Source organism: Scyliorhinus canicula, chromosome 20 (genome assembly GCF_902713615.1).
Source record: "Scyliorhinus canicula chromosome 20, sScyCan1.1, whole genome shotgun sequence".
In the NCBI taxonomy this organism is placed as follows: Eukaryota; Metazoa; Chordata; class Chondrichthyes; order Carcharhiniformes; family Scyliorhinidae; genus Scyliorhinus; species Scyliorhinus canicula.
The window spans coordinates 55,577,318-55,601,580 of record NC_052165.1 but is presented as its reverse complement, the minus strand read 5'-3'; the positions used below and the strand labels follow the sequence as shown (position 1 = coordinate 55,601,580).

Sequence of the window (24,263 nt, the reverse complement as noted above, 5' to 3'; positions counted from 1 at the left end):
AAGTAAGGTGCTCTTTCCAAGGGCCGGTGCAGACTCGATGGGCCGAATGGCCTGCTGCACTGGAAATTCTATAGTTTGAACTTGTCAAAATCTTGCCATTAATAGTATACCCTCATTTCAAACTAATCACCCATATGGCATCATTTCACACTCGTCCATCTGCTATGCTTTTATCCTTTGCACCATCCTGAAGTCTACAACTATCTACATCACCACTTGCAACATTACCATTTTGCTATTTGTTTGCAAACTTTTGCATCCTACATTGAATCTAGGTTGTTCATAAGGATGGAAAGAGTAATTGACAAAAACTGGTGCTTGGAAACCATGAGTACAAAGCCCCTCACAGTTTGAAAAACACATGATTTTCCTCCACCAAACCCATAATGGCTCTGCTTAATTCAACCACGCCTTTCCAAATAAAAGTTTATTTTGTCAGTGACAGTGGATTCCATACAGTATTAGGTTGATTGTCTTTAAATTTCCTGATGGCTCTCTTGCTCTCTTGAATAATGGTATATAATTATCAGTCTTTTAGTCACTATTCCAAATCAGTTGAGGATTGAAAGATTGACCAATGGTGCCATGCATTACACCTGGACTATGTGACTTTTAATCTAATCTTTTTAGCATGTCTTTCCTCTTACCGGCCTGACTATAACTTCCCTCTGCTCTTTGTGTCACTTTCACGATCCACTTATGAAGGCAGATGCAAAGTTCGCATTCAATAATTTAGCCATGCCCTCTTTTCTACATGAACATTTAGAACAGTTTGAGACTCATGAAGTTCAGCTGAAAATTTGAGACTAAAATGTAATTGAATGTCCAATCTCGTAATTTTGATACGCATTAATGTTTATGTTCTGTGGAAAAGCAAATGGGATGAATGTGCATGTTGTCCGATCAGTTGCATTGAAATTTCAAACAAACCTCTCATATGGCTTAGTTAAAATTTACAAAGTTTATTTGCGGTTCTATTTCCACAGTACTCAAAATGTGAGTTGAATGGAAAATGTTGGTCAGAGAAGGCAGCATCAATGGGAGATTCATGTCCCCTCGCGGTTTAGAGAGGAAATGCACTGTGCTGTGTAATGTAGGACACATCTGTCCTGGTCTTCCCCATCTTTGAAGACAAACCATCTTCTTGAGGGCATTTTGGAATGGGCAACAAGTGCTATGAAAGCATAAAATACATCTTGATTCGCAGCATGTTTTGGCTGACGCTTCTGACTAGAGTCTCTCACTTATTCCCCTTTGTTGTTTTTGTTTTTCCCTTTTTCATCACCCTCTGCCTTCTCCCACATAAATCCACCCACTCAATGTTCATGGTCACCGCTCTGCCTCAAACTTGCATGGCTTTGCTACTCCCGGTCTCTCACAATTGTACAACAGTTCTGCAATTACTAATCTGCTCAATCACGCTATAGTCACCAGCTTTTTTTGTTCTTGCCCCCACTAAAGCCATAGCTTTCTCTCATCCTGGTCATTGCCCTTGGTATGGGTGTAATCTCTGCTCCTTTTTAAAATTTTTTATTTTTTTTATAAATTTAGAGTACCCAATTATTTTTTCCAATTAAGGGGCAATTTAACGTGGCCAATCCACCTAACTTACACATCTTTGGGTTGTGGGGGCGAAACCCACTCAGACACGGGGAGAATGTGTAAACTCCTCACAGACAGTGACCCAGGGCCGGGATTCGAACCCAGGTCCTCTGTGCCGTAGGCAGCAATGCTAACCACTGTGCCACCGTGCTGCCCCATCTCTGCTCCCTTTTAAAAATTAAAAATTTTTTTTTTAGATTACCCAATTTTTTCCAATTAAGGGGCAATTTAGCGTGGCCAATCCACCTACTCTGCACATTTTTGGGTTGTGGGGGCGAAACCCACGCAGACACGGGAAGAATGTGCAAACTCCACACGGACAGTGACCCAGAGCCGGGATCGAACCTGGGACCTCAGTGCCGTGATGCGGTTGTGCTAACCACTTGTATCCCCACAGGAAGCGCTCTCCATCCGTTTCCATGCTGCCCCCTCCATCACCCACTTACGCACCATCGACACGTTGGCCGTCCAGTAGTACCCCGAGAGGTTGGGCAACGCCAGCCCCCCCCCCCCATCTCTACTCTGCTCCAAGAAGACCCTCTTCACCCTCGGGGTGCCATGTGCCCAAACAAATCCCATGATGCAGCTGGTCACGCTTTAAAAAAAGGCCCTAGGGATAAAGATGGGCAAGCACTGGAAGAGAAACAAGAACCTCGGGAGAACTGTCATTTTGACGGATTGCACTCTGCCTGCCAGCGATAGCGGCACCATGTCCCACCTTTTAAATTCCTCCTCCATCTGTTCCACTGGTCTGGTGAAGTTAAGCTTATGAAGAGCCCCCCAACTCCTGGCCACCTGCACCCCCAGGTACCTGAAACTCTTCACTGCCCTCCTGAAGGGGAGCCTCCCAATTCCCTCCTCCTGATCTCCCGGGTGCACTACCAATTACCTCGCTCTTTCCTAAGTTTAGCTTATAGCCCGAGAAGCCCCCAAATTCCGTTAACAGCTCCATCACCCCGGCATTCCCCCCTCTGGGTCCGCCGGATATAACAGCAGGTCGTCCGCATACAGTGATACCCGGTGCTCCTCCCCACCCCGCACCAGACCCCTCCATTTCCCTGACTCCCTCAACGCCATGGCCAGCGGTTCAATCGCCAGTGCAAAGAGCAGGGGGGACAGGGGACACCCCTGCCTGGTCCCACGATAGAGCCTAAAATACTCCGATCTCCTTCCATTTGTGACTACACTTGCCATCGGCGCCGCGTAAAGCAGCCTCACCCATTTGATGAATCCCTCCCCAAATCCAAACCTCTCTAGGACCTCCCACAGGTACCCCCACTCAACTCTATCAAACGCTTTCTCTGCGTCCAGCGCCACCACTATCTCCGCCTCCCCATCCACTGCCGGCATCATGATAACATTGAGCAGTCTCCGCACATTCGTGTTGAGCTGCCGCCCCTTGACAAATCCTGTCTGATCTTCATGAATTACCTCTGGCACGCAATCCTCTATCCTGGAAGCCAGGATCTTCGCAAGCAACTTAGCGTCTATGTTAAGGAGTGAGATAGGCCTATATGATCCGCACTGCAAGGGGTCCTTATCCCGTTTTAGGATCAAAGCGATCAGTGCCCGCGACATCGTCGGGGGCAAAGCCCCCCCCCTCCCACGCCTCATTGAAAGTTCGCACCAGAAGGGGACCCACCAGGTCCGCATATTTTTGTAAAATTCTGCCGGGAACCCGTCCGGCCCCGGGGCCTTACCTGACTGCATTTGCCCGATCCCCCTGACTCGCTCCTCCAACTCTATCGGCGCCCCCAGCCCCTCTACCAGCCTCTCTTCAACCCTTGGGAAACATAGCCTGTTCATGAAGCTCTCCATCCCCTCTCTCCCCCTCGGAGGTTCCGACATGTACAATCCCTCGTAAAAGTCCCTAAAGACCCCGTTTACTTCTGTCCCCTTCTGCACTACATTTCCACCCCCATCCTTCACTTCCCCAATTTCCCTAGCCACATCTCGCCTACGGAGCTGATGCGCCAACATCCTGCTCGCCTTTCTGGTGGTCAACAAGTCAAAATTGGCCTGCAACCTGCGCCGTTCTCCCAGCAACCCTTCCTCCGGTGCCTCTGCATATCTGCTGTCCACCTCCAGAAGCTCTCCCACCAGTCTCTCCCTCTCCTTCCTCTCCCTCCTTTCCCTGTGGGCCTGGATGGAGATCAGCTCCCCCCGGATCACTGCTTTCAGAGCCTCCCAGACCATCCCCACCTGGACCTCCCCCATATCATTGGTATCCAGATACCCCTCAATGCTTCTCCGAACCTTCTTACACACCTACTCCTCCGCCAGCATCCCCACATCCAGGCGCCAAAGCGGGCGCTGGTCCTGCACCTCTCCCATCTCCAGATCAACCCAGTGCGGGGCATGGTCCGAAATCGCTATGGCCGAGTACTCGGCATCCTGCACCCTCGGAATCAATCCCGTGCTCTGGCCAAAAAAGTCTATCCGGGAATAAACCCTATGGACGTGAGAGAAAAAGGAATACTCCCGCGCTCTCGGTCTCCCAAACCTCCAGGGATCCACCCCTCCCATCTGGTCCATGTATCCCCTCAGCACTTTGGCTGCCGCCGGTCTCCTACCCGTCCTTGCACTGGACCGGTCCAGTGTGGGATCCAGCACTGTGTTAAAATCTCCCCCCATGATCAGGCCCCCTGCCTCCAGGTCCGGGATGCGGCCTAACAATCGCCTCATGAAGCCAGCATCATCCCAATTCGGGGCATATACGTTCACCAGCACCACCTTCTCTCCCTGCAGCCTACCCCTCACCATGATATATCTGCCCTCCTTGTCTGACACTACCTCAGCCGCCTCAAACGCCACCCTCTTCCCCACTAGAATCGCCACCCCCCCCGGTTCTTCGCGTCCAATCCTGAATGATAAACCTGCCCCACCCACCCCTTCCTCAGACAGACCTGGTCCGCCACCTTCAGGTGGGTCTCCTGGAGCATAGCCGCGTCCGCCTTCAACCCCCTTAGATGGGAGAACACCCTGGTTCTCTTAACCGGCCCGTTCAGCCCCTTCACGTTCCAGGTAATCAGCCGGATCAGAGGGCAACCCGCCCCCCTCTCCCGCCGACTAGCCATAGCTTGGCAGATGTTCGCCCCAGGCCAGTACACCCCGCTCGACCCGTTCCCCATGGGGATAGCGCCTCTCCTCTTCCCCCCCCGGCCCCCATCGGCTCCTTCCTAGTCGTTCCAGCAGCAACCCGGTATCCCCCTCCCCCTCAGGCTAGGACCCCTCCTAGCCGCGACGCACCCTCCATGGTACTTCCGTGAGTCAGCTGACTTCTGCTGACCCCGGCAGCTCCCGCCAAAACCTATCTCCTCCAGGCATGGGGTCATCCCCCTCTTTCCACACCTCCTTGGCATGCTGCAGCGCGTGAAAGAAGACCAGTAGAGGCCCCGCCCCCACCGCAAGATCCACCCCCCCCCTGCCCCGCAGCACGGGAAACAAGAGGAAAGCCCGCGCTTTCACACTGCCACACCCCACCCTTCTGACGCAGTTCCCCAAAATCCAGTTTCCCCTCAATCCCCAGCCCCGTACAGAAGAGAACATATACAACACAAACCCCCAACACTCCCCACCTAACCCACAACCATGCCCAACAAACAAACCCACCCATAAACAGAGCAAACAGAAAACCAGCATATATAACACACATGTCGAAGTTAAAAAAGTTGAAACAGTTGGAACAAAACAGCCACAGCGGAAACAACGCCGGCCAAAGTATGTCCCCAGGCCCTAGTTCGAGTCCAGCTTCTCCGCCTGTACAAAGGCCCACACCTCCTCCGGGGACTCGAAGTAATGGTGCCGGTCCTTGTATGTCACCCACAGGCGCGCAGGCTGCAGCATTCCAAACCTGACCTGCTTAGCATGAAGCACCGCCTTCGTTCGGTTGAACCCGGCCCGCCGCTTAGCCACCTCTGCACTCCAGTCCTGGTAGATCCTCACTACCGAATTCTCCCATTTACTGCTCCTCTCTTTCTTGGCCCAGCGCAGCACACACTCCCGGTCACTGAATCAGTGGAACCGCACCAGCACCGCCCTCGGGGGCTCACCTGCCTTGGGCCTCCTGGCCATCACTCTGTGCGCTCCCTCGAGCTCCAGGGGCAAATAGAAGGACCCTGCTCCCATCAACGAGCTCAACATCATGGTCACATACGCCGGGAGATCCGACCCCTCCAGCCCCTCCGCCAGGCCCAGGATCCTCAGATTCTTTCGCCTCGTGCGAACGTCCAGCTCCTCCAAGCGATCCTGCCACTTTTTATGAAGTGCCTCGTGCAACTCCACTTTCCCCACGAGGACCACGGCCTCCTCCTCTCTTTCAACGGCCTGCTGCTGCAACTCCCGAATAGACACCTCCTGGGCCACCTGGTTCCCAAGCAGCTTGGTCGTAGTTGCATTCATGGAGTCCAGCAGCTCAGCCTTCAGCTCAGCAAAAGAACGTAGGAGCGAGGCCTGTTGCTCCTGCGCCCACTTCCACCAGTCCTCGGGTGTTGCGCCGGCCGCCATTTTGTTTTTCTTCCCCCGTTTTTTTTGGGGAGTTACTGCAGCCTTTTTCACCATATAGTGTGGGGCACGTTCTTCCAGGCACCTTCCCCCACCGGGATGCGTAGAAACAGCGCCGTTTGGGGCCCTCGAAACGGCCCCAAAGTCCCTAAATAGCGGGAGCGCCGGCTGCCATTTTGTTTTTCTTCCCCCGTTTTTTTGGGGGAGTTACTGCAGCCTTTTTCTTCTTCCCACTCCGGGTGAGCACCATATAGTGTGGGGCAAGTTCTTCCAGGCACCTTCCCCCACCGGGATGCGTAGAAACAGCGCCGTTTGGGGCCGTCGAAACGGCCCAAAAGTCCCTAAATAGCGGGAGCGCCGGCCGCCATTTTGTTTTTCTTCCCCTGTTTTTTTGGGTGAGTTACTGCAGCCTTTTTCTTCTTCCCACTCCGGGTGAGCACCATATAGTGTGGGGCAAGTTCTTCCATGCACCTTCCCCCACAGGGATGTGTCGAAACAGCGCCGTTTGGGGCCCTCGAAACGGCCCAAAAGTCCCTAAATAGCGGGAGCTGCTGAACGTGCGGCTTAGCTCTGCATAGCCGCAACCGGAAGTCCCCACATAAAGATTATTGATTACTGTTCTCCACTATCAAACAGCTCACTATTCAAAATTGTCCTGGAATGCGGGGTGGCACAGTGGTTAGCACTGCTGCCTCACGACATTGAGGACCTGAGTTCAATCCCGGCCCTGGGTCACTGTCCGTGTAGAGCTTGTACAGACAGTGACCCAAGCCGTGAATTGAACCTGGGTTCCTGTTGCTGTGAAGCAACAGTGCTAAATACTTTGCTATCGTGCCGCCCATTGCCCCGTAATTGGAAAAAATAATTGGGTACTCTAAATTTATTTTAAAAATGGAATGCAAAGTTGCCTCTGGCTTCTTTTCTGCACTGACAACAGTCTGCTTAAACACCTTTACTGTGCCTCCTCTGTACTTGCCTGCAACAACATTTGAGGAGTTAATGGATTTCTTTGTCACAAAGTTTGAGATCATCCATTCAACTATTTCTGCCTTTTCCCTCAATTCCCCATGTCTACTAAAAAAAACCTCACAGAAGAATACTGGTGCCTTAGCCATGAATTTGCATCTTATTTTGTTTCCCTCCTCTCTGGTCCTTTACACCCAACTGTATCTCTTCCACTGGCATCTATCTTAGGCCGAATTGGACTGTTGAAAACTTGGTAATATTTGATCCAGAAGCGCGTGCCCAACCACATACCCATGCCATCACAAGACTGCCTACATCCAGTTCTTCTCCGTCCCAGCCTCTTGCTGCTGAAATCCCCATCCATGTATTTGTTGTCTCCAGACTTGGCTGGTCTCCCATCTTCCGACATAAGAGTTGAGCTCATCTCAAACTCTGCCTTTATGTTAAGTCAGACCAGAATATTCACTCATCACTCCTGTGCTTTCTGACCTACATTGGCTTCTACTCTGGACATAATTTCAAATTTCCATTATTGTTTTCAAACCCCTCCGATGTCTGTAATATATTCTAGCCTTTTAATCACTCCATGATTGGCAATAATACCTTCAGCTGTAAAAGCCTTAAACTCTGAAATTTTCTCCTTAAACCACTGTGCCTGTTGCTTATCTTCCTCCTTTTAACCCCAATATTTTATATAACTCCATGTCAAGTTTTGTCGGATAATACTCCTGCCCGCTGCCTTGGGTTATTTTATTACATTGCAGGTGCTATGTAAAAAACATTTGTAAATGCTAGAAAAGTGTGAAGAGATATTGTGAAAACTCAAAGTAAGATTTATACAAAAAAAAATCCTATGCAAGATTTGCAATAGTTTAGTTTTAATCTCACCTCTGCACCGTTGAATTTAAGGTCTCAATATTTTGAAAGATACCTATGCTTCAGTGATTGCTGAAGCTACTTTATACCTGTTAACTAGGAAATATGCACAATAGTGTGAAGTGACTATTCTTTTTGCCCCCATATGTTGATGGAAGCTTTTGTTAATAATCAGTTAAGGTGAACAATTGTGCTTCATGTTGTAGTTTATTCAGTATAGGACTGTTTAAACAATTAGTTTGTGTTTGCATACTGCCATTTGTTCAGTGAGTACATTTGATCAGTAATAAGCATTGAATTTACCAATAATAAGCATAAGGAAGTTCAGAATGAACCTGTCCAGGAGCAAGACATGATATTTAATCATGCTTGCATTTGAAATTGTAAACCTTGTTTTTATCTGCAGACAAATGTAGCTAATTTGCTTGACAGCACAGTCACCCTTACCACTGTTCTATTGTTAATAGGATCGAAAGTTGTCAAAGTCAGAAAGGCAAAGATTTAAAGAAGAAGCTGAAATGCTGAAGGGCCTGCAGCATCCAAACATAGTCAGATTTTATGACTCTTGGGAATCCATATTAAAGGGAAAGAAATGTATAGTATTGGTGACAGAATTGATGACATCAGGAACTCTAAAAACGTAAGTAAAGTTGAGTTACCTCTATATTTTAAACTGTTATGTGTTATTCCAAGTGTTTTTATTTCAAAAATGGAAATGCACAGCACACTAAATAGTATCTGAAATCAGTTGGGCTGAAGGATCTCACTTAATCATTGGCCTATGTTTCTGATGTTGCTTGATCTAATGTGCAATGCTAGATTTCTCTGGGCTTTTTTTTTAGCTCTTCAGTATTTGTTTTTTTAGATTTAGGTAAGATTTTGAAAGTGAGGAAAAATTACTTGAGTATGAGACTAGAGACCTAGATATTAAATAACTGGTGAACCTATCTCTTTTAAATAAACTGGGTGCTTTAAGTGGGCCAAGTTGAACATATATGTATTCTCAATACTGAAACCAAATAGGTACCTAAAATACTTATTCTGTTCTGCTTGTCATGTTCTGTTGAGAAGCATTCGCATACATTGCCATTTAAGCATCAGGTGTCATAATTTAGTTTTTGGAAAGCAACTATCCCATCCAAATGTATAACGTAGGCTCAAAATGGGTGCTAGGTAGTCATTCCCAGTGCTATTGCAGTGAAAAGGAGCTTTTTGCAGCAACAAACATCAATTTTTCCATGTGCTGTATTGATATTGAAAACGGCAACAAAAATGTTGTCTATTCTTTCAGCACAGAGTCTGAGAAATTGTAAATAGCAGAACAATATTTTGAAAAACAGTTGTGGGAAAGTTTATAAGAAAACTAATTTTAACGCTTCAGGAATTCATTTTACATCAATGTTTCAAAGTTTATCTTTGCAAGAACATACTTGAATCATCCAAAGGGAATTTCCTCCTTTTCTGAGTTTGTTTTGTTGAAAAAATATGCCGATGAAGCATTCTCAGCATGGAAATAAATCCAGTAAACATTTTATATATTGTGAAAGAATTAAATAATTCACATTGTAGTGCTTTGTTGGCTGTTGTCTTAGATTTAAACAGAACGTTCAGCCTCTGAGACCTGTTACTATCCCAAGTTAAGATTCAGTCCTCTCCATCCTCGATCATAAAACCACCTATTTCTATTTCTGTAATATTGTCTAAATGTTCCACCTGCTGCGGAAGCCCTTACCTTTAAGAGCCTGTAAGAATGCTCCATTGTTCTGCTTTTATAGACTCTAGTTTATCCATGATTCTGCTTGTATTCTACCTCAAAGTTCCTCTCATCCTTATCGACACAGACTTAAAACACAAAAAAAGGAGCAAATGTAGGTCACATGGCATTATCTGCCTTTCAATAACATCATGACTGAACTTCTACATCAACTTTACTTTCTAGCTTTGTCTCCATCTCCCTTGATTCTCTTTGTGCCCAAATCTCTTGTTGTTTTCAGTCTTGAATATACTTACTGACTCATCTTCCACTGCTTTGTCAGATGGAGAATACCAACAATTTGGAACACTGAAGAAATGTGTTCTTGGTCCTTATTCTGAGGTAACAACTGGCTTCTCTGAAATCCAAAATATCACCACCAAAGGGTCCAGGTCCACCTCCTCCACTATCCTGATTAATACTGCAAACACTCCCACCCAGAATCTTCCCAATTTTTCACAACCGCAAATCCGGAAATTTCTAAGTGTGGTAGCGAGCGGGAACTGCTGCAAGCTTCCCAGCGCTCAGCCTGGTGAGGCTGGCAACGCAATACAATGTTAATACGTCCACTTAACAAGGTCAAACGGGCTGCAAATGAAGGTTCGCCAGCCGATTCGCCAGGACCGCGATCACCAGCTCCCCACTAACAAAGTTGAGTAGCACTTAAACAGCACTTTCACAGCCAACTCTGCTCAGCTCTCAGCTATGGCATGAGATGTCAGGCCCCAAGATTTGAAGATGTGGACCTGGGGAGGCTTCTAGATGCAGTCGAGGCCAGGAGGGATGTCCTGTTCCCCAAGGGTCCCGGAGGGTGAGCCACAGGGCAGCCAGTGTCGCCAGGGATGAAGTGGCAACGACCTACACCAGGCTACACATGAGTTGGCAACCACCACCCCCCACTCAACACCCCCATCCTCGAGACCTTTCCGCCCCCATGCAAGCATCCATTCCCCCATCACTCCATGTGCCCTCCAACCCCCCACACCCCCATAACCCCCACCTCCTGGGATGGGATAGTGGGAAATTTGGCCAGTTGGATAACAAACTGGCTAACCGATAGAAGTCAGCGAGTGGTGGTGGATGGAAAATATTCAGCCTGGAGCCCAGTTACCAGTGGAGTACCACAGGGATCAGTTCTGGGTCCTCTGCTGTTTGTGATTTTCATTAACGACTTGGATGAGGGAGTTGAAGGGTGGGTCAGTAAATTTGCAGATGATACGAAGATTGGTGGAGTTGTGGCTAGTGAGGAGGGCTGTTGTCGGCTTCAAAGAGACATAGATAGAATGCAGAGCTGGGCTGAGAAGTGGCAGATGGAGTTTAACCCTGAAAAGTGTGAGGTTGTCCATTTTGGAAGGACAAATATGAATGCGGAATATAGGGTTAATGATAGGGTTCTTAGCAATGTGGAGGAGCAGAGAGATCTTGAGGTCTATGTTCACAGATCTTTGAAAGTTGCCACTTGAGTGGATGGAGCTGTGAAAAAGGCCTATGGTGTGCTGGCGTTCATTAGGAGAGGGATTGAATTTAAGAGTCGTGAGGTGATGATACAGCTGTACAAATCCTTGGTAAGGCAACATTTGGAGTACTGTGTGCAGTTCTGGTTGCCTCATTTTAGGAAGGATATGGAACTTTGGAAAAGGTGCAAAGGAGATATACCAGGATGTTGCCTGGAATGGAGAGTAGGTCTTACGAGGAAAGGTTGAGGGTGCGGGCCTTTTCTCATAAGAACGGAGAAGGATGAGGGGAGACTTGATAGAGGTTTAGAGATGATCAGGTCAATAGATAGAGTGGACAGTCGGAGACTTTTTCCCCGGGTAGAACAAACTATTACAAGGGGACATAAATTTAAGGTGAATGGTGGCAGATATAGGGGGGATGTCAGAGGTAGGTTCTTTACCCAGAGAGTAGTGGGGGCATGGAATGCACTGCCTGTGGAAGTAGTTGAGTCGGAAACAGGGACCTTCAAGCAGCTATTGGAAAGGTACATTGATCACGGTAGAATGATGGGGTGTAGATTAATTTGTTCTTAATCGAGGACAAAAGTTTGGCACAACATCGTGGGCCAAAGGGCCTGTTCTGTACTGTATTTTCTATGTTCTAGACCAGGGGTGGGCAAACTACGGCCCGCGGGCCGCATGCGGCCCGCCAAAGGTCTTTATGCGGCCCACCAAGTCATAAAAAAAAATTAAAAACATTTTTTTTTAAATGTTTTAAAAAACATTAAAAAAAATTTTTTTTTTAAGGTTAATGGGGGGGCTGTTGGGTTACGTACTGGTATAGGGTGGATACGTTGACTTGAGTAGGGTGATCATTGCTCGGCACAACATCGAGGGCCGAAGGGCCTGTTCTGTGCTGTACTGTTCTATGTTCTATATGAGAATCCTAACCGGTGAAATAATTATTTTACTTAATATACTATGCGGCCCTTTAAAATTGTGAATTTCTGAATGTGGCCCTCGCACGGAAAAGTTTGCCCACCCCTGTTCTAGACTTTCCAACTCTAAAAACTAGATCTACCCTGCCAAATCTTGATCTACCCTGCCAGATCTTGTAAGAGTTTTATATGTTTTAATGAGATTATGCATCTTTCTTAATTCCATCAATGCATTGCAATCTTTGCTCAGAAAGGACAGTCCTCTCATCGTTCACCTGTCAAGTGAACCTTTGTTGAACCACCTCTAATTATGCAGAACTCCAGCTGTGGTCTCTGTAAATCCCAAATTGTAGCAACACTTCTTTACTGTTGTACTCCAAGCCCCCTTGCAATAAAGGCTAACATGCTATTTATTTTCCAAATTGCTTGCTGTACCTGTAAATTAATTTGGTGATTTGTGCACGAATCCAACTGGATACCAATACTTTGCGGGGGGGGGGGGGGGGGAATTCTGTTGCTTTATTCTTCCTGTCAAAGTCAATATTCTTCCTGTCAAAATGCCACTTCCCTCATTTTAGAGCTCACCTGTTACCTTCTTGCCCAATTGCCCATCGAAAACGCTTTGGAGCCTTTTTTTTGGAAAATGTTTTTATTCTCCATTTTCACATTTTCTTCAGAATTTACCCCCCACCAACAAACAGTAAACGGTAACGAATACAATGTCAATCCCCCTACTAACAACAACAACGATCCCATCCTCCCACCTGACAATATAAGCATCAAATAAAACTAAACCTCCCAAGGAAGAAAAAAGAAAAAGGAATCCGGAATCGCCGCTGGTCACCATTGACACATATAGTCCAAATATTCAATGCCATCCAATCCCCGAAAGAGTACCTTAACCGGCCAGCGTGGAGACGCCCGCCTGGGTCTCCTCCCCCCTTGCCCGGTCCCAGGAAAACCAAGAAATCCCCTTAAGCACACAACCCCAGCATACACACCCAAGTCCCAAAGAACCATCATTGCAAATGAAAGTCCCAACTCTTCCCTTGTCCAAATATACAGCGTCGATTCATTTAGTACATATATCAACACGCAGTGAAAAAATAAAGTTACATGAGACTACATCGGTACACGACCCGCTCTCAGTCCCATTTCTCAATTCTGCCGCAATCCTTCTGCCTTCGCAAACTCCTCCGCCGCATCCGCTGTCCCAAAATAAAAGTCCTTGGATTTGTAGGGAACCCTCAACTTAGCTGGATATACTATGCCGCACTGCACTGTGCTGATGTACAGTGCCGCCTTAACCCGGCTGAAGGCAGCCTGTCTCCTCGCCAGCTCCAACGTAAAATCCTGGTATATGTGTATACCAGCTCCACCCCACTGCACCACCTGCTTCTGCTTCGTCCAGCACAGGACCTTCTCCTTCACGCTGTACCTACAAACACACAGTTACTACTCTTGGCAGCTCACTCGCTTTTGGTATAGGCCTCCACGACCTATGAGCCCAATCCAGTTCATATCAGGAGGGATCGTCCCCCTTCCCCCAATAGCTCCGCCAACATCGTGGCAAAATACTCCATCGGCCTCGGGCCTTCCACCCCTTTGTGCAGACCCACGATCCTCCGATTTTGCCGCCTGGATCTGTTTTCCAGGTCTTCCATTTTGGCTCGCAAACCCTTGTTGATCTCTGTCACCTTCCGCAACTCCTTCCCATCAGGGTGAGTTGATCACTGCTGCGATAATACCTCTTCCACTTCCTTCAGTGTCTCACCTTGCTCCCGCACCTCCGCCGCTGCACTTGATACCACCGCCCTCAGCGGGGCAATCGCCTCTTCCACCAGCAGTTTCAATACCGCCCCCATCTCCTCCTTCTTCGCTTCCATGTGCTTTGTGAACTGTTTTTCAAGTTCCACAACCATCACTTTGGCCATTTCACTTTGGAGCCTTTACTGCATTCTCCTTGAAGCTTACTTCCCAACCTAGCTTTGTCAATACACTCCCAATATATCTCAAATAGCATGAATTGTAAATAACAGCAAACCATGCATTGATCCCTGCAGCTAGTTATGCACTGCCATCTTAAAAATGACCTGTTTAATTCCTACTCTGTCTTCTGTCAATTAACAGTTCATCACAATAGACTATCTCATGGGTCTCTTTGTTATGTAGCAGCCTATTGTGATATCTATATCAAATAAATGCCATATGAAATTCCAAATGTTCTACATCCAATGGTTTATCTTTATTTACCCTGTTAATGACACCTTCAAAACTCTAATAGATTCCTTTTAATTCTTTGCTCTGTGGGCTACGCTGGCAAGGCCAGCATTTGTTGCCCATCCCTAATTATCTGTGGTGAGGCTTGCAAGGCCATCTCAGAGGGCAGTTAAGAGTCACATATAGGCCAGTTCAGGTAAGGTTGACCATCTCCTTCCCTGAAGAACATTACTGAACGAGATGAGTTTCTACAACAATCGGCAAAAGTTTAATGGTCACTTTTATGGACACACTTTCGATTCCAGATTTTATTAATTGAATTTAAGTTCCACCAGCTGCCGTGATAGGATATGAACCCATGTACCCTTAGCAATAAGCTGGACCTCTGGATTACTATCCTAGTAACATTTCCATCACAAACAAGACTGTCACTGTTTATCAAACACAATTTCTCTTTCATAAAAACATGTTGACTTGCTACTCATTGGTTCCACAAATGTTTTTCTAACCTAGATGCACTCTGCTATTTCTTTACAATCCTCTTTTAGTATCCCCCCTTTCTAAGACTTTCTTTAAAATCTGCATTTTTTCCCTACCATTTGGTCAATTCTAATCACGCACTAATTGTTTATTAACCCCATGTTTTTGTGAAGCACCTTGGATTTTTACCATTTTAAAAGTGCCATTGTAATTGCAAGAGTTGTTGCATCATTTGTGTGGGTGTACTTTTGCAGTCAAGATGATTAATACATCTACTGGTTTGCAAAATATGAAGTTGGTTAGAATTGCAAAGTTTATAGGAGGTAGGAGTAGGCCATTTGCACCCCCCACCCCAAACCTATTAAACCATTCTGTGTGACTATGGATCATGTAATTATTGCTTTAATCCACCTTCCTGCCTGTTCCCCATAACCCTAACTCTCCTGAAGATCAAAAATCTGTCGAACTTTGCCCTGAATATATTCCATAATTTAGACTGTTATAACCCGCATAAAACCTACGGGGTTGAAGCAATCGGTCTTGCTGTGAGTCTTGCCGAATACAAGCTCACCTGCTAAGGAGGTGGGGAGCCCTAAATCATCATGGTTAAGTTCTGTATAAAGGCGACCCAGGCATAGATTCGTCTGGCATCTAATGTATGTTGTAAATATTAATGTGTTGTAATAAACCATGTTTTCGTTAAACTTCTCGGTTCGGACTCATTTGTAGTCTACAAAAGGACGATCATTCTGAAGGCTAACTGCTGTCTGAGAAAATAAGTTCCTTCTCATCTCCATCCTAAATGGGAAGCCCCTTATTTTGATTTTGTTTTAAGTGTTTTCAACAAATTTTCAACAGTTTTACAACACCGATCTGATCCCCCCCCCCACAAAAAAATAACAGTCAACAATAGCCAATTCCCAGAAATGCTTGATGAACAAACCCCAACAATTGTAGAATCCAGCACCACGCCCCCCCCCCACCCCCCAAAAAAAGCAAGACCCGCCTATGAGCAATTAGCGAGGCAAAGGCTAAAACAGTGTTTTTCAAATTTTTTTTTTCTGCGACCCACTTTTACCAACCGGCGGACCTTCGGGACCCATGCTGGCTGACGTTCGCGAGACATACCAGTTGACGTTAGCGACCCATGCCGGTCGACCGTCGTGACATAATATTATTGCTTACCTTTAATGTAGCAGGTAGGTCTGCTTGGTCTTTGTGCTGTCTCTTGCTTTGTCATTCAATGTTACGTTTCAGATAAGGACTTCAGCTGTTGATTTAAGTTCTTGCTGCATGCTTTGAAAAAAAATCCAAGTGGTTTGTCCTCATCCTCGCCATGCTTCGTCTTCGAATGCCTTTGAAGATTTGAGGGTTTTAAATTTCATTTGTGAGCACTTCCCTGCATATAACACACGTGGGCTTTGCACCCTGATTTGCATTGGTACAATTCGTGCCGTACCTCAAGAAATCTTTGTTTCCAATTTCAGTTTCTTCTCAATTGTTTGTTCACCAGAGGCCCTGGAGCTCGGGATACAGCTCAAACTAGCACTGCCGTGTCCTACCGTGGATTCTCCTGAAAAGCTCTCAAGCAGATTTAGTTGTGAGATCCTGTTCTGTTTGTATCTCTAGCCCTCTCTACCTTCTTACAAAATGACCCATCTTCCGTTCTTCGCACGGTCCAGTTGCTTGCTTACTGGTAGCTACAAAATGGAGTAATCTCACCTCTTATGATTTTGCGCCCAAAGCATTGACGTGCCAGATGCATGACCTTCTCACTGCCCCTGGTGGAAAGACTCATCGCTCATATTTAAAGGCCGGTCACGACGGGCATTCTTTTTTTTTTACTTTGAAACTTTATTTCTAACTCCTAATTTTTCCAAATTTATGACTTTTTACTGCTAAAAATTAAATTAACTTCAGTTGAACATGTGCAGCCTTACATTTACACACAAACTTTGTTTTAAATATGTTACTATTTCTTTAGCAATTTAACCAATTATAAAAAATCACACTCTTGTTTTTACTTTACAGAGGACTTGAAGTAACTTGTCAAACACATAGTGTCACACTATTTCTTACTGGTTCCACTGCATTGCACTATCCAAACATCCAAGTCACCCCCCTGCTCCATTCTCACCAAAAGCTCTGACTTCCTGGTTTCCAGAGAGCGTCGACACAAATTGATGACTGTAGGTTTCTTCCAGTGTTCACATATGTCAGCCCTACGGTTAATCAGTATTCCGACAAACCCGGCCTGGCTTCCTCTCACTGTATCCACCCAGTCACCGCCGTCTAGCTGACCAGTATTTGCGTCGTGGGAGTTTGCCAGCTCCGCTGTCAGATTTTGGTATATTCATATGCCAATGACATCCCCACTTCACCTCTCATCTCTGCTTCGCCCAGCTCTTTCTCCCTCATGTGGAACCTGTGAAAGCAGATTGTAACCGCTCTTTGTGGCTCATTCTTTGGCTTGAGCAACCAATGTGCCCTGTCCAACTCTTAGCGGGAGCAGTCGTCCCCCCCCCCCCCCCCCCGGCAAGCATCTTTGCAAAGTAGTACTCTGTCAGCCTCGGGCCCTCAACCCCCTCAGGCACACCCACGATTCTCAGATTTTGCCTCCTTGACCTATTCTCCAGGTCCTCCACATTAGCTCTGAGCCCTTTGTTTGCCTCCGCTGCCCTCGGCAGCTCCACTCCTATCGAGGTGCACTGGTCGCTATGTTGCGACAATGCCTCATCCACCCCCTTGAACTTCTGTCCTTGCTCCCGCACCTTGACCAGAGTCTTCATCACTGCTGCCTTTACCGGAGCAATCGCCTCCTCCACCCACTCTTTCATCACAGCCATTGTGTCCCTCCTGAAGCACCTCCATGTGCTTGGCAAACAGCCTCTCAGACTCCACTGATATCACCTCGGTCAGAGTTTCCACCGTGAGGGGAGCGGCCCAGCCCCGCCATCTTTCTTTCCAGGACTCACTGCCTCAGTCAATGCCGGACTTTTGCTCACCCCCTTCTTTCTGGGTCTTCAACATTTCACGTCTTATAACTTCCCACACCTACTCATTCACAAACTACCCTGAAACTGGGCATAAAAGTCCAAAAACCAGAGACTCCGGCAGAGACCTCGATATACAGGCCCATCGGAAGTGGAAGCCCCCTTACATAATGCTACATCCTCTGCGCATCTACCCAATCAAGCTCTCACAGAATCTTTTATATTTTGTTTAGATCGCACCTCATTCTTCGGCAGTCCAGTGAGTACAAGTCCATTCTATTCTACTGTTCTTAATTAGGCGACCCTAGCAACCCATGAATCAGCTCAGTGAATCTTGTCTGAACTGCTTCCAATGCAATATATCTAATATGAGACCAAACTGTACACTGCACTCTGTGTGGTCTAACAAAGCCCTGTACAGTTGGCACAAGAATCCTGATTTTTCAATTCCATCCCCCTTTTTACTGAAAGGCCAACATTCCATCTGCCTTGCAAATTACTTGCTGTACCTGCATACTAACGTTTTGTGATTCATGTACCGGGGTACCCAAATCCCTTTGTACTGCAGCTTTATGCAGTCTCTTTTTCAAATAATCTTTCACTTTTCTTTTCTCCCTGTCAAAATTAACCAGCTCTTGATTTTCCTCCTTGTATTCCACATGCCAGATTTCTGCCCAACCACTCAACCCATCTGTATCCCCTTCACAACTTGCTTTTCTACCTATCTTCGTATTGTCAGTAATTTGTTTTTACATTCAGTCCCTTTTTCCAACTATTAATATAGTTGAGGCTCCAGCACTGATCCCTGCGGCACTTCACTAGTTACAGTTTGCCAACCTGAAAATGACCCAATTATTCCGACTGTTTCTTGTTGGTTAGCAAAGCTAATGTAGGACCCGTAACACCATGTGCTCTTATTTCTTTGCAGTAGCATTTTTAAAAAAAAAATAATTTTTATTCAAATTTTCACAAAAAAGAAAACAATAACAGAAAATTCTAAGAACAAAAAGAACAGAACACCCCCCCCCCCCCCCCGTATATACAAAAGAGAAACTATAAATTAACGAATACAAATACACGGCACCAACTGGTACTTCTTTCTCTACATGGCTTGTTACATCCTCAAAGAACTCTAATAAATTTGGAAAATAGTTTTCCAATCTTCGGATTTCCAGATCCAATGGAATTTACCAAGATCAATGCATCCACCATTTTAAGAGCCACTTATTTTAAGACCCTTTGATGTAGCCCATTAGAACCATGGAATTCGTCAGACTTTTTCTCCAGTGATGGTGATTAGTGATAAGTTCTTTGCTTTTATCTCTTGATTTTATGCTATACTTGGGATCTTTTTGTGCCTTTTACTGTGAAGATAGATAATAATTATTTATTCTGCTATTTTCTTATTCCCCATCAGTAATTTTTCAGTCTCACCCTCTTTAAGAGACCAATGCTTACTACTTTCCTTTTCTTGTAGGAGCTTTTACAACCTGTTTTTATGTTTCGTGCTAGTTTTCTCTCATTCTATAATTTTTCCCTTTTATTATTTTTTAAATCATTGGCTTGTCTCCCAAGATTTCCCAGCCTCTTTTTTTCAGTTTCCTTAGTTAGCCACGGATGTTGTATCTCTCGTTGAGTCTTTATTCCCTGGTGGAATACATCTTAGTTGAGAGTTATGAAGTATTTCAATAACGATCTTTATTGTCACAAGTAGGCTTACTGCACTGCAATGAAGTTACTGTGAAAATCCCCATGCCTGCCACTGCTTCTGCACCATCTTAACCTTTTTAAAAAATTCATTTATGAGATGTGCACATGAAATGGACTGCCAGAAACGGCTTAATTGTTGAAATAAATTGTCGAACCGCTTGATTTTGACTCGACTGCGCTTTAGGATCTTGGTAGATGGATGAATTAAGGTGAAGGAATGGTGTTGGTCATATGGAATTATCTTTTTGTCATTTGAAATCCCATAAATTGCCGAACTTGCCTTCATAAGAATGAAACATTGATGCAGAGGATATCTATCTGACTGAAGGTCTAAACATGTACTGACTCCTGACAGTACAGGTTTAGATCTTCAGACTGAAACAGTAGATGATCAGTTGGAAAAAGTGAGAATGAGCATGGATTTTAGGGTGCCGTTCACTATTCCAATGCATCCCAAAAGACTGTCCAACCCATGAATTACTTTGTGAAATGGAGTTAGTGTTGTATGTTCAGAACGTGTGGCAGCCAACCTGGGTGCAACAAGGTCCTGTGCAGAGCAAGGGGATAAACAGAACTTGTGTAATTATCCTTAAACCCACAATCTTCTAACCTAGGAGAAAGAATGCTGCACTGAGCTAAGATTCACAGTTATTGATGCGCAATCCCCAAGACCTTAGTAAAAAAGTTGTCATGACTTCTAAAAAATCTTGTGTGTGCATTGAAATACTTGTAATTGCATCTAGTGTTTTCAGTATTTTCCATGAAATAAATTTGTGAGCGGATGTTGAGGGCAGGATAGCATAGTGCTCTTTTACTGCCTGGATTTGAACCCATCCCAGATGTTTAAATTTATTGTATTAATTGATTAATGCTCGGTTTTATTTGTGTGGTGGGGGAGAGAGTAAACTTTCATGGGGACTGAAAGAAGTGTGCACATTATCCACTGCACTTAATTCAAACACAAGTATGCTCGGGTCATGTTTAGCAGAACAAACAGAATTGAATTCACTCATCATCCTTGAGGCTTCTTCATCCAATTGCTAATGGTACCAAATGGGTAAATTATGTGAGCCCATATCTTTTAAAATTCTGGACAACTGAAATTTATTATGATTCTTAAATCCAACATTGTTCTGGGATGGCTATAAACCCAGAAGTGAAATTCCAGGGTTTTAACCCACTCTGCCACCCAATGCCCTATCATTAAATCATAGAATTCCTACAGTGTAGAAGAAGGCCTTTCGGCCCATTTGAGTCTGCACCGACCCTCTGAAAGAGCGAGCACTCCACCCAAGCTCCGTCTCCCGCTCGATCCTAATAACCCTTAAACCTAATCAACACACCTTTTTTGGACACTGAGCGGGAAGAAGCATGGCCAGTCCACCTAGCCGACACATCTTTGGAGGAAACCGGAGCATGCAGACACGATGAGAAAGTGCAAACCCCTCACAGAAAGTAACCCAAGGCTGGAATTGAACCCGTGTCCTTGGTGCTGTGAGGCAGCAGTGTTAACCACTGTGCCGTCATTTAGGTAAGCATTGCATTAATGGAAGAGAGATTTTGAACCAGCTCTTTTATGCCTTTTAAAACTCCAGTGCAGTCACATGCTGATCCGCATATGGAGATGCTCATACAACATGCTAATCATCAAATGCCTCAAAATCTAGCACTGTTAGTAGAGCATTTGGTCTGGAGAGTTTTAAAAACATTTTTCTAGTTTAACAACAGCCGAATTGGCTGAACTACAAAATCCAGTCAGTTAATTTAGATTCCATAGATTCCCGACAGTGCAGAAGGAGGTCATTTGACCCTTCGAGTCCACACCGACCCTCTGAAACAGCACCCTACCTAGGCCCAATTTCCACCACCCCAACTAACCTCATTTTGGACATTAAGGGGCAATTTTAGCATGGCCTATCCACCAGAGCTGCACATATTTGGACTGTTGCTATTTTTAGAATAGCATTTTCTTGTGATACCAACGTCTTCTCAATTTTTGTTTCAGTTATTTGAAGCGGTTTAAGGTAATGAAAATCAAAGTGCTTCGAAGCTGGTGTCGTCAAATCTTGAAAGGTCTTCATTTTCTTCATACTCGTACTCCACCCATCATCCATCGAGATTTGAAATGTGACAACATCTTCATTACAGGCCCTACTGGATCAGTTAAAGTTGGGGATCTTGGCCTTGCTACACTAAAAAGAGCATCATTTGCTAAAAGTGTGATAGGTAAGTTAATTGTTGTTAAGTGAAGCTTAATTTGTGTGCTGTTGGCTTTTGAAAATGAAATAGAAATGTTTTTACTTCGAAATAGATTAGTCTACGTTATTGGATTGAATAAAGCTGTGACCTACTTTGCTGTGCTATAATATCCATCTGCTTTCTAATCTTTGTTATGAAAGCCTGTTTCAGAATACCTGAAACTATACACAGGGTCTTTTTTTTTGGTCTGGATATCATGCTGAGCCCTCTTTACTCAATTTTCTGTATTCTAAGTATTTTCAACTGTAGGACATCTACTTTTCCCAGCTGCAGTAGACCTAACAGTACTGCAGTTGAACGGTAAGTGCTGTAGATAAAGGCTGTGGTGAGTTGCCTTTCTGACGATTTGAAGATCAAAATTCTTGAATGTTCCAACTTGATTAATGATGTGCCAGTTTTCATTTGCAAGGCAACTTGGTTATTGATACAGGGTGTAAACAAACATCTTTGGTCAGAAACCAGCTATGGTCTGGCCTGATTATTAAAACAAAAATAATTTCAATCTGTGAAGATTGACCTGTAAATCAAACTGAAAACACTGCAACTTTTTAATATCTTAATGTTGAGATTGTAGTAATTTGCAGTGCGAGGAATTTCGATGTCCAACATTTATGAAATTGTTGTGAATATTAGAATATCGGTGGGCTGTCTGAACAGATTGCAGTGCATCTGGTTTTCCACTATTGTAAGATGGAACAAAAAAGATTACAATTAACTGTTATATAGATGATGTGTTTCCATTATGAAGAGCATTTAAAATTTGAGCATTTCGTTCTGGGCAAAATGGATAGAATTAGTAATTGCAGGGGTTTTTGTTCAGTTGTAAAGGGTGACTTGGATAAACTCTGCTGAACACCATGTAGGATGCCTTGCAGAAGAAAGCTTGAGTTGGTAGGTTGCTGAGTAACTGAGAAGGACTCTCCTTCGCCTCCGCTTTGTCTTCCCCCACAGGTCATCGTCATCCATCGGTGAGTACCGACAGCCTCTACTCACTGAGACAGTCTGTTAGAGTCTGAAACGTTCTTTTAATTTAAGGTACCCCTGAGTTCATGGCTCCTGAGATGTACGAAGAAAAATATGACGAGTCTGTTGATGTTTACGCTTTTGGGATGTGTATGCTAGAGATGGCAACTTCAGAATACCCATACTCGGAATGCCAGAATGCTGCTCAGATCTATCGTAGAGTAACCAGTGTAAGTACATGCTAGATTTGTGGATTTTGGTTACCTCTAATAGTAGTGCTATATTTCAAGTTCTCATTTTTAAAACAATTACTTTGGCACAGTGTGGTGAAGTGTGGGGCTAGCAGTAGTTACCATTGAGTGAAAGAATATAGTTTTTAGCAGCACTGCTAAAACTGTCTGTGATGCGAGAATCACTGGGTGATCAACTAGTTTCTACCTGTTTGGTGTTCCACTCTGTTGTACTTCCTCAGAGAAACATGGCTGGAATAAATACGTTCAGAAATAATTGGAGTGCTTCATGTGGTGAGTTTCTGATCTCTAGGATTATTTTGAAGTGGTTACGCTGAACTGAGATACATTTGAAGAAAAGAAAAAACAGACCAGCTGTTTATAGGTGCTGCCTTGTGACAAGAAAAACCTGAGTGGATTGCCTGGGTTATTTTCTGAACTTGGAAATGTCTTGGGGAGAGACATCCAACTCTTAATCGCCACCTCCAGACACCCTCCCACTCAGTAGAATTATAATTCCTTATGACTCTTGCCCCTTGACTTTATCATCATTGGTTGCAGTGCCTTCAAGGCAGGTAATCCTGATGCACTTTCCCTTTCGCACGGCCTCTCTCGCTCGCCCCTTTGTGTGTCCTCGCTGCCTGTTGGGTCTTTCATCACAAATGATAGGACCATGCAGACCAAGGAAAAGTGTGAACTATTGGAATGATCAACAGTGAGATGGAAATATTAAGGGGTTAGACATCTTTGAAAGTAGATAAATGGCCAACTGTGGATGAATTGTTTCTGGGCAGTGAAGAGAAGCAACAGGGCAGCACGGTAGCATGGTGGTTAGCATAAATGCTTCACAGCTCCAGGGTCCCAGGTTCGATTCCCGGCTGGGTCACTGTCTCTGCGGAGTCTGCACGTCCTCCCCGTGTGTGAGTGGGTTTCCTCCGGGTGCTCCGGTTTCCTCCCACAGTCCAAAGATGTGCGGGTTAGGTGGATTGGCCATGCTAAATTGCCCGTAGTGTCCTAATAGTAAGTTTAAGGGTGGGGAGTTGTTGGGTTACGGGTATAGGGCGGATATGTGGGTTTGAGTAGGGTGATCATTGCTCGGCACAACATCGAGGGCCGAAGGGCCTGTTCTGTGCTGTACTGTTCTATGTTCTAGAGGAAATAACAAAAGTTTTGACCATTGTCCAATTCCTTTTGGTTGTAGACATGTTACCACAAGAGTTACTAATGTACCATGGTTTAAAAAAGAAGCAATGCATAGGATAGTCAGTTTCACATCGGTGGTGAGCAATTTATTTGAAGGCCTTGTATGGGAGACTGGCCAGAGAAGAGAAGTA

The 24,263-nt window shown here is 45.1% G+C and overlaps 1 protein-coding gene across 1 annotated transcript in view; it reads left to right on the top strand.

Moving 5' to 3' along the window:
- LOC119955257 (serine/threonine-protein kinase WNK1-like) overlaps positions 1 to 24,263 on the top strand; it is a 220,866-nt gene that overhangs the window by 63,251 nt on the left and 133,352 nt on the right. The window contains 3 exon segments of the mRNA XM_038781307.1: positions 8,415 to 8,587; positions 21,483 to 21,703; positions 22,772 to 22,929. Of these exon segments, the coding sequence (XP_038637235.1) occupies positions 8,415 to 8,587; positions 21,483 to 21,703; positions 22,772 to 22,929 (552 nt within the window).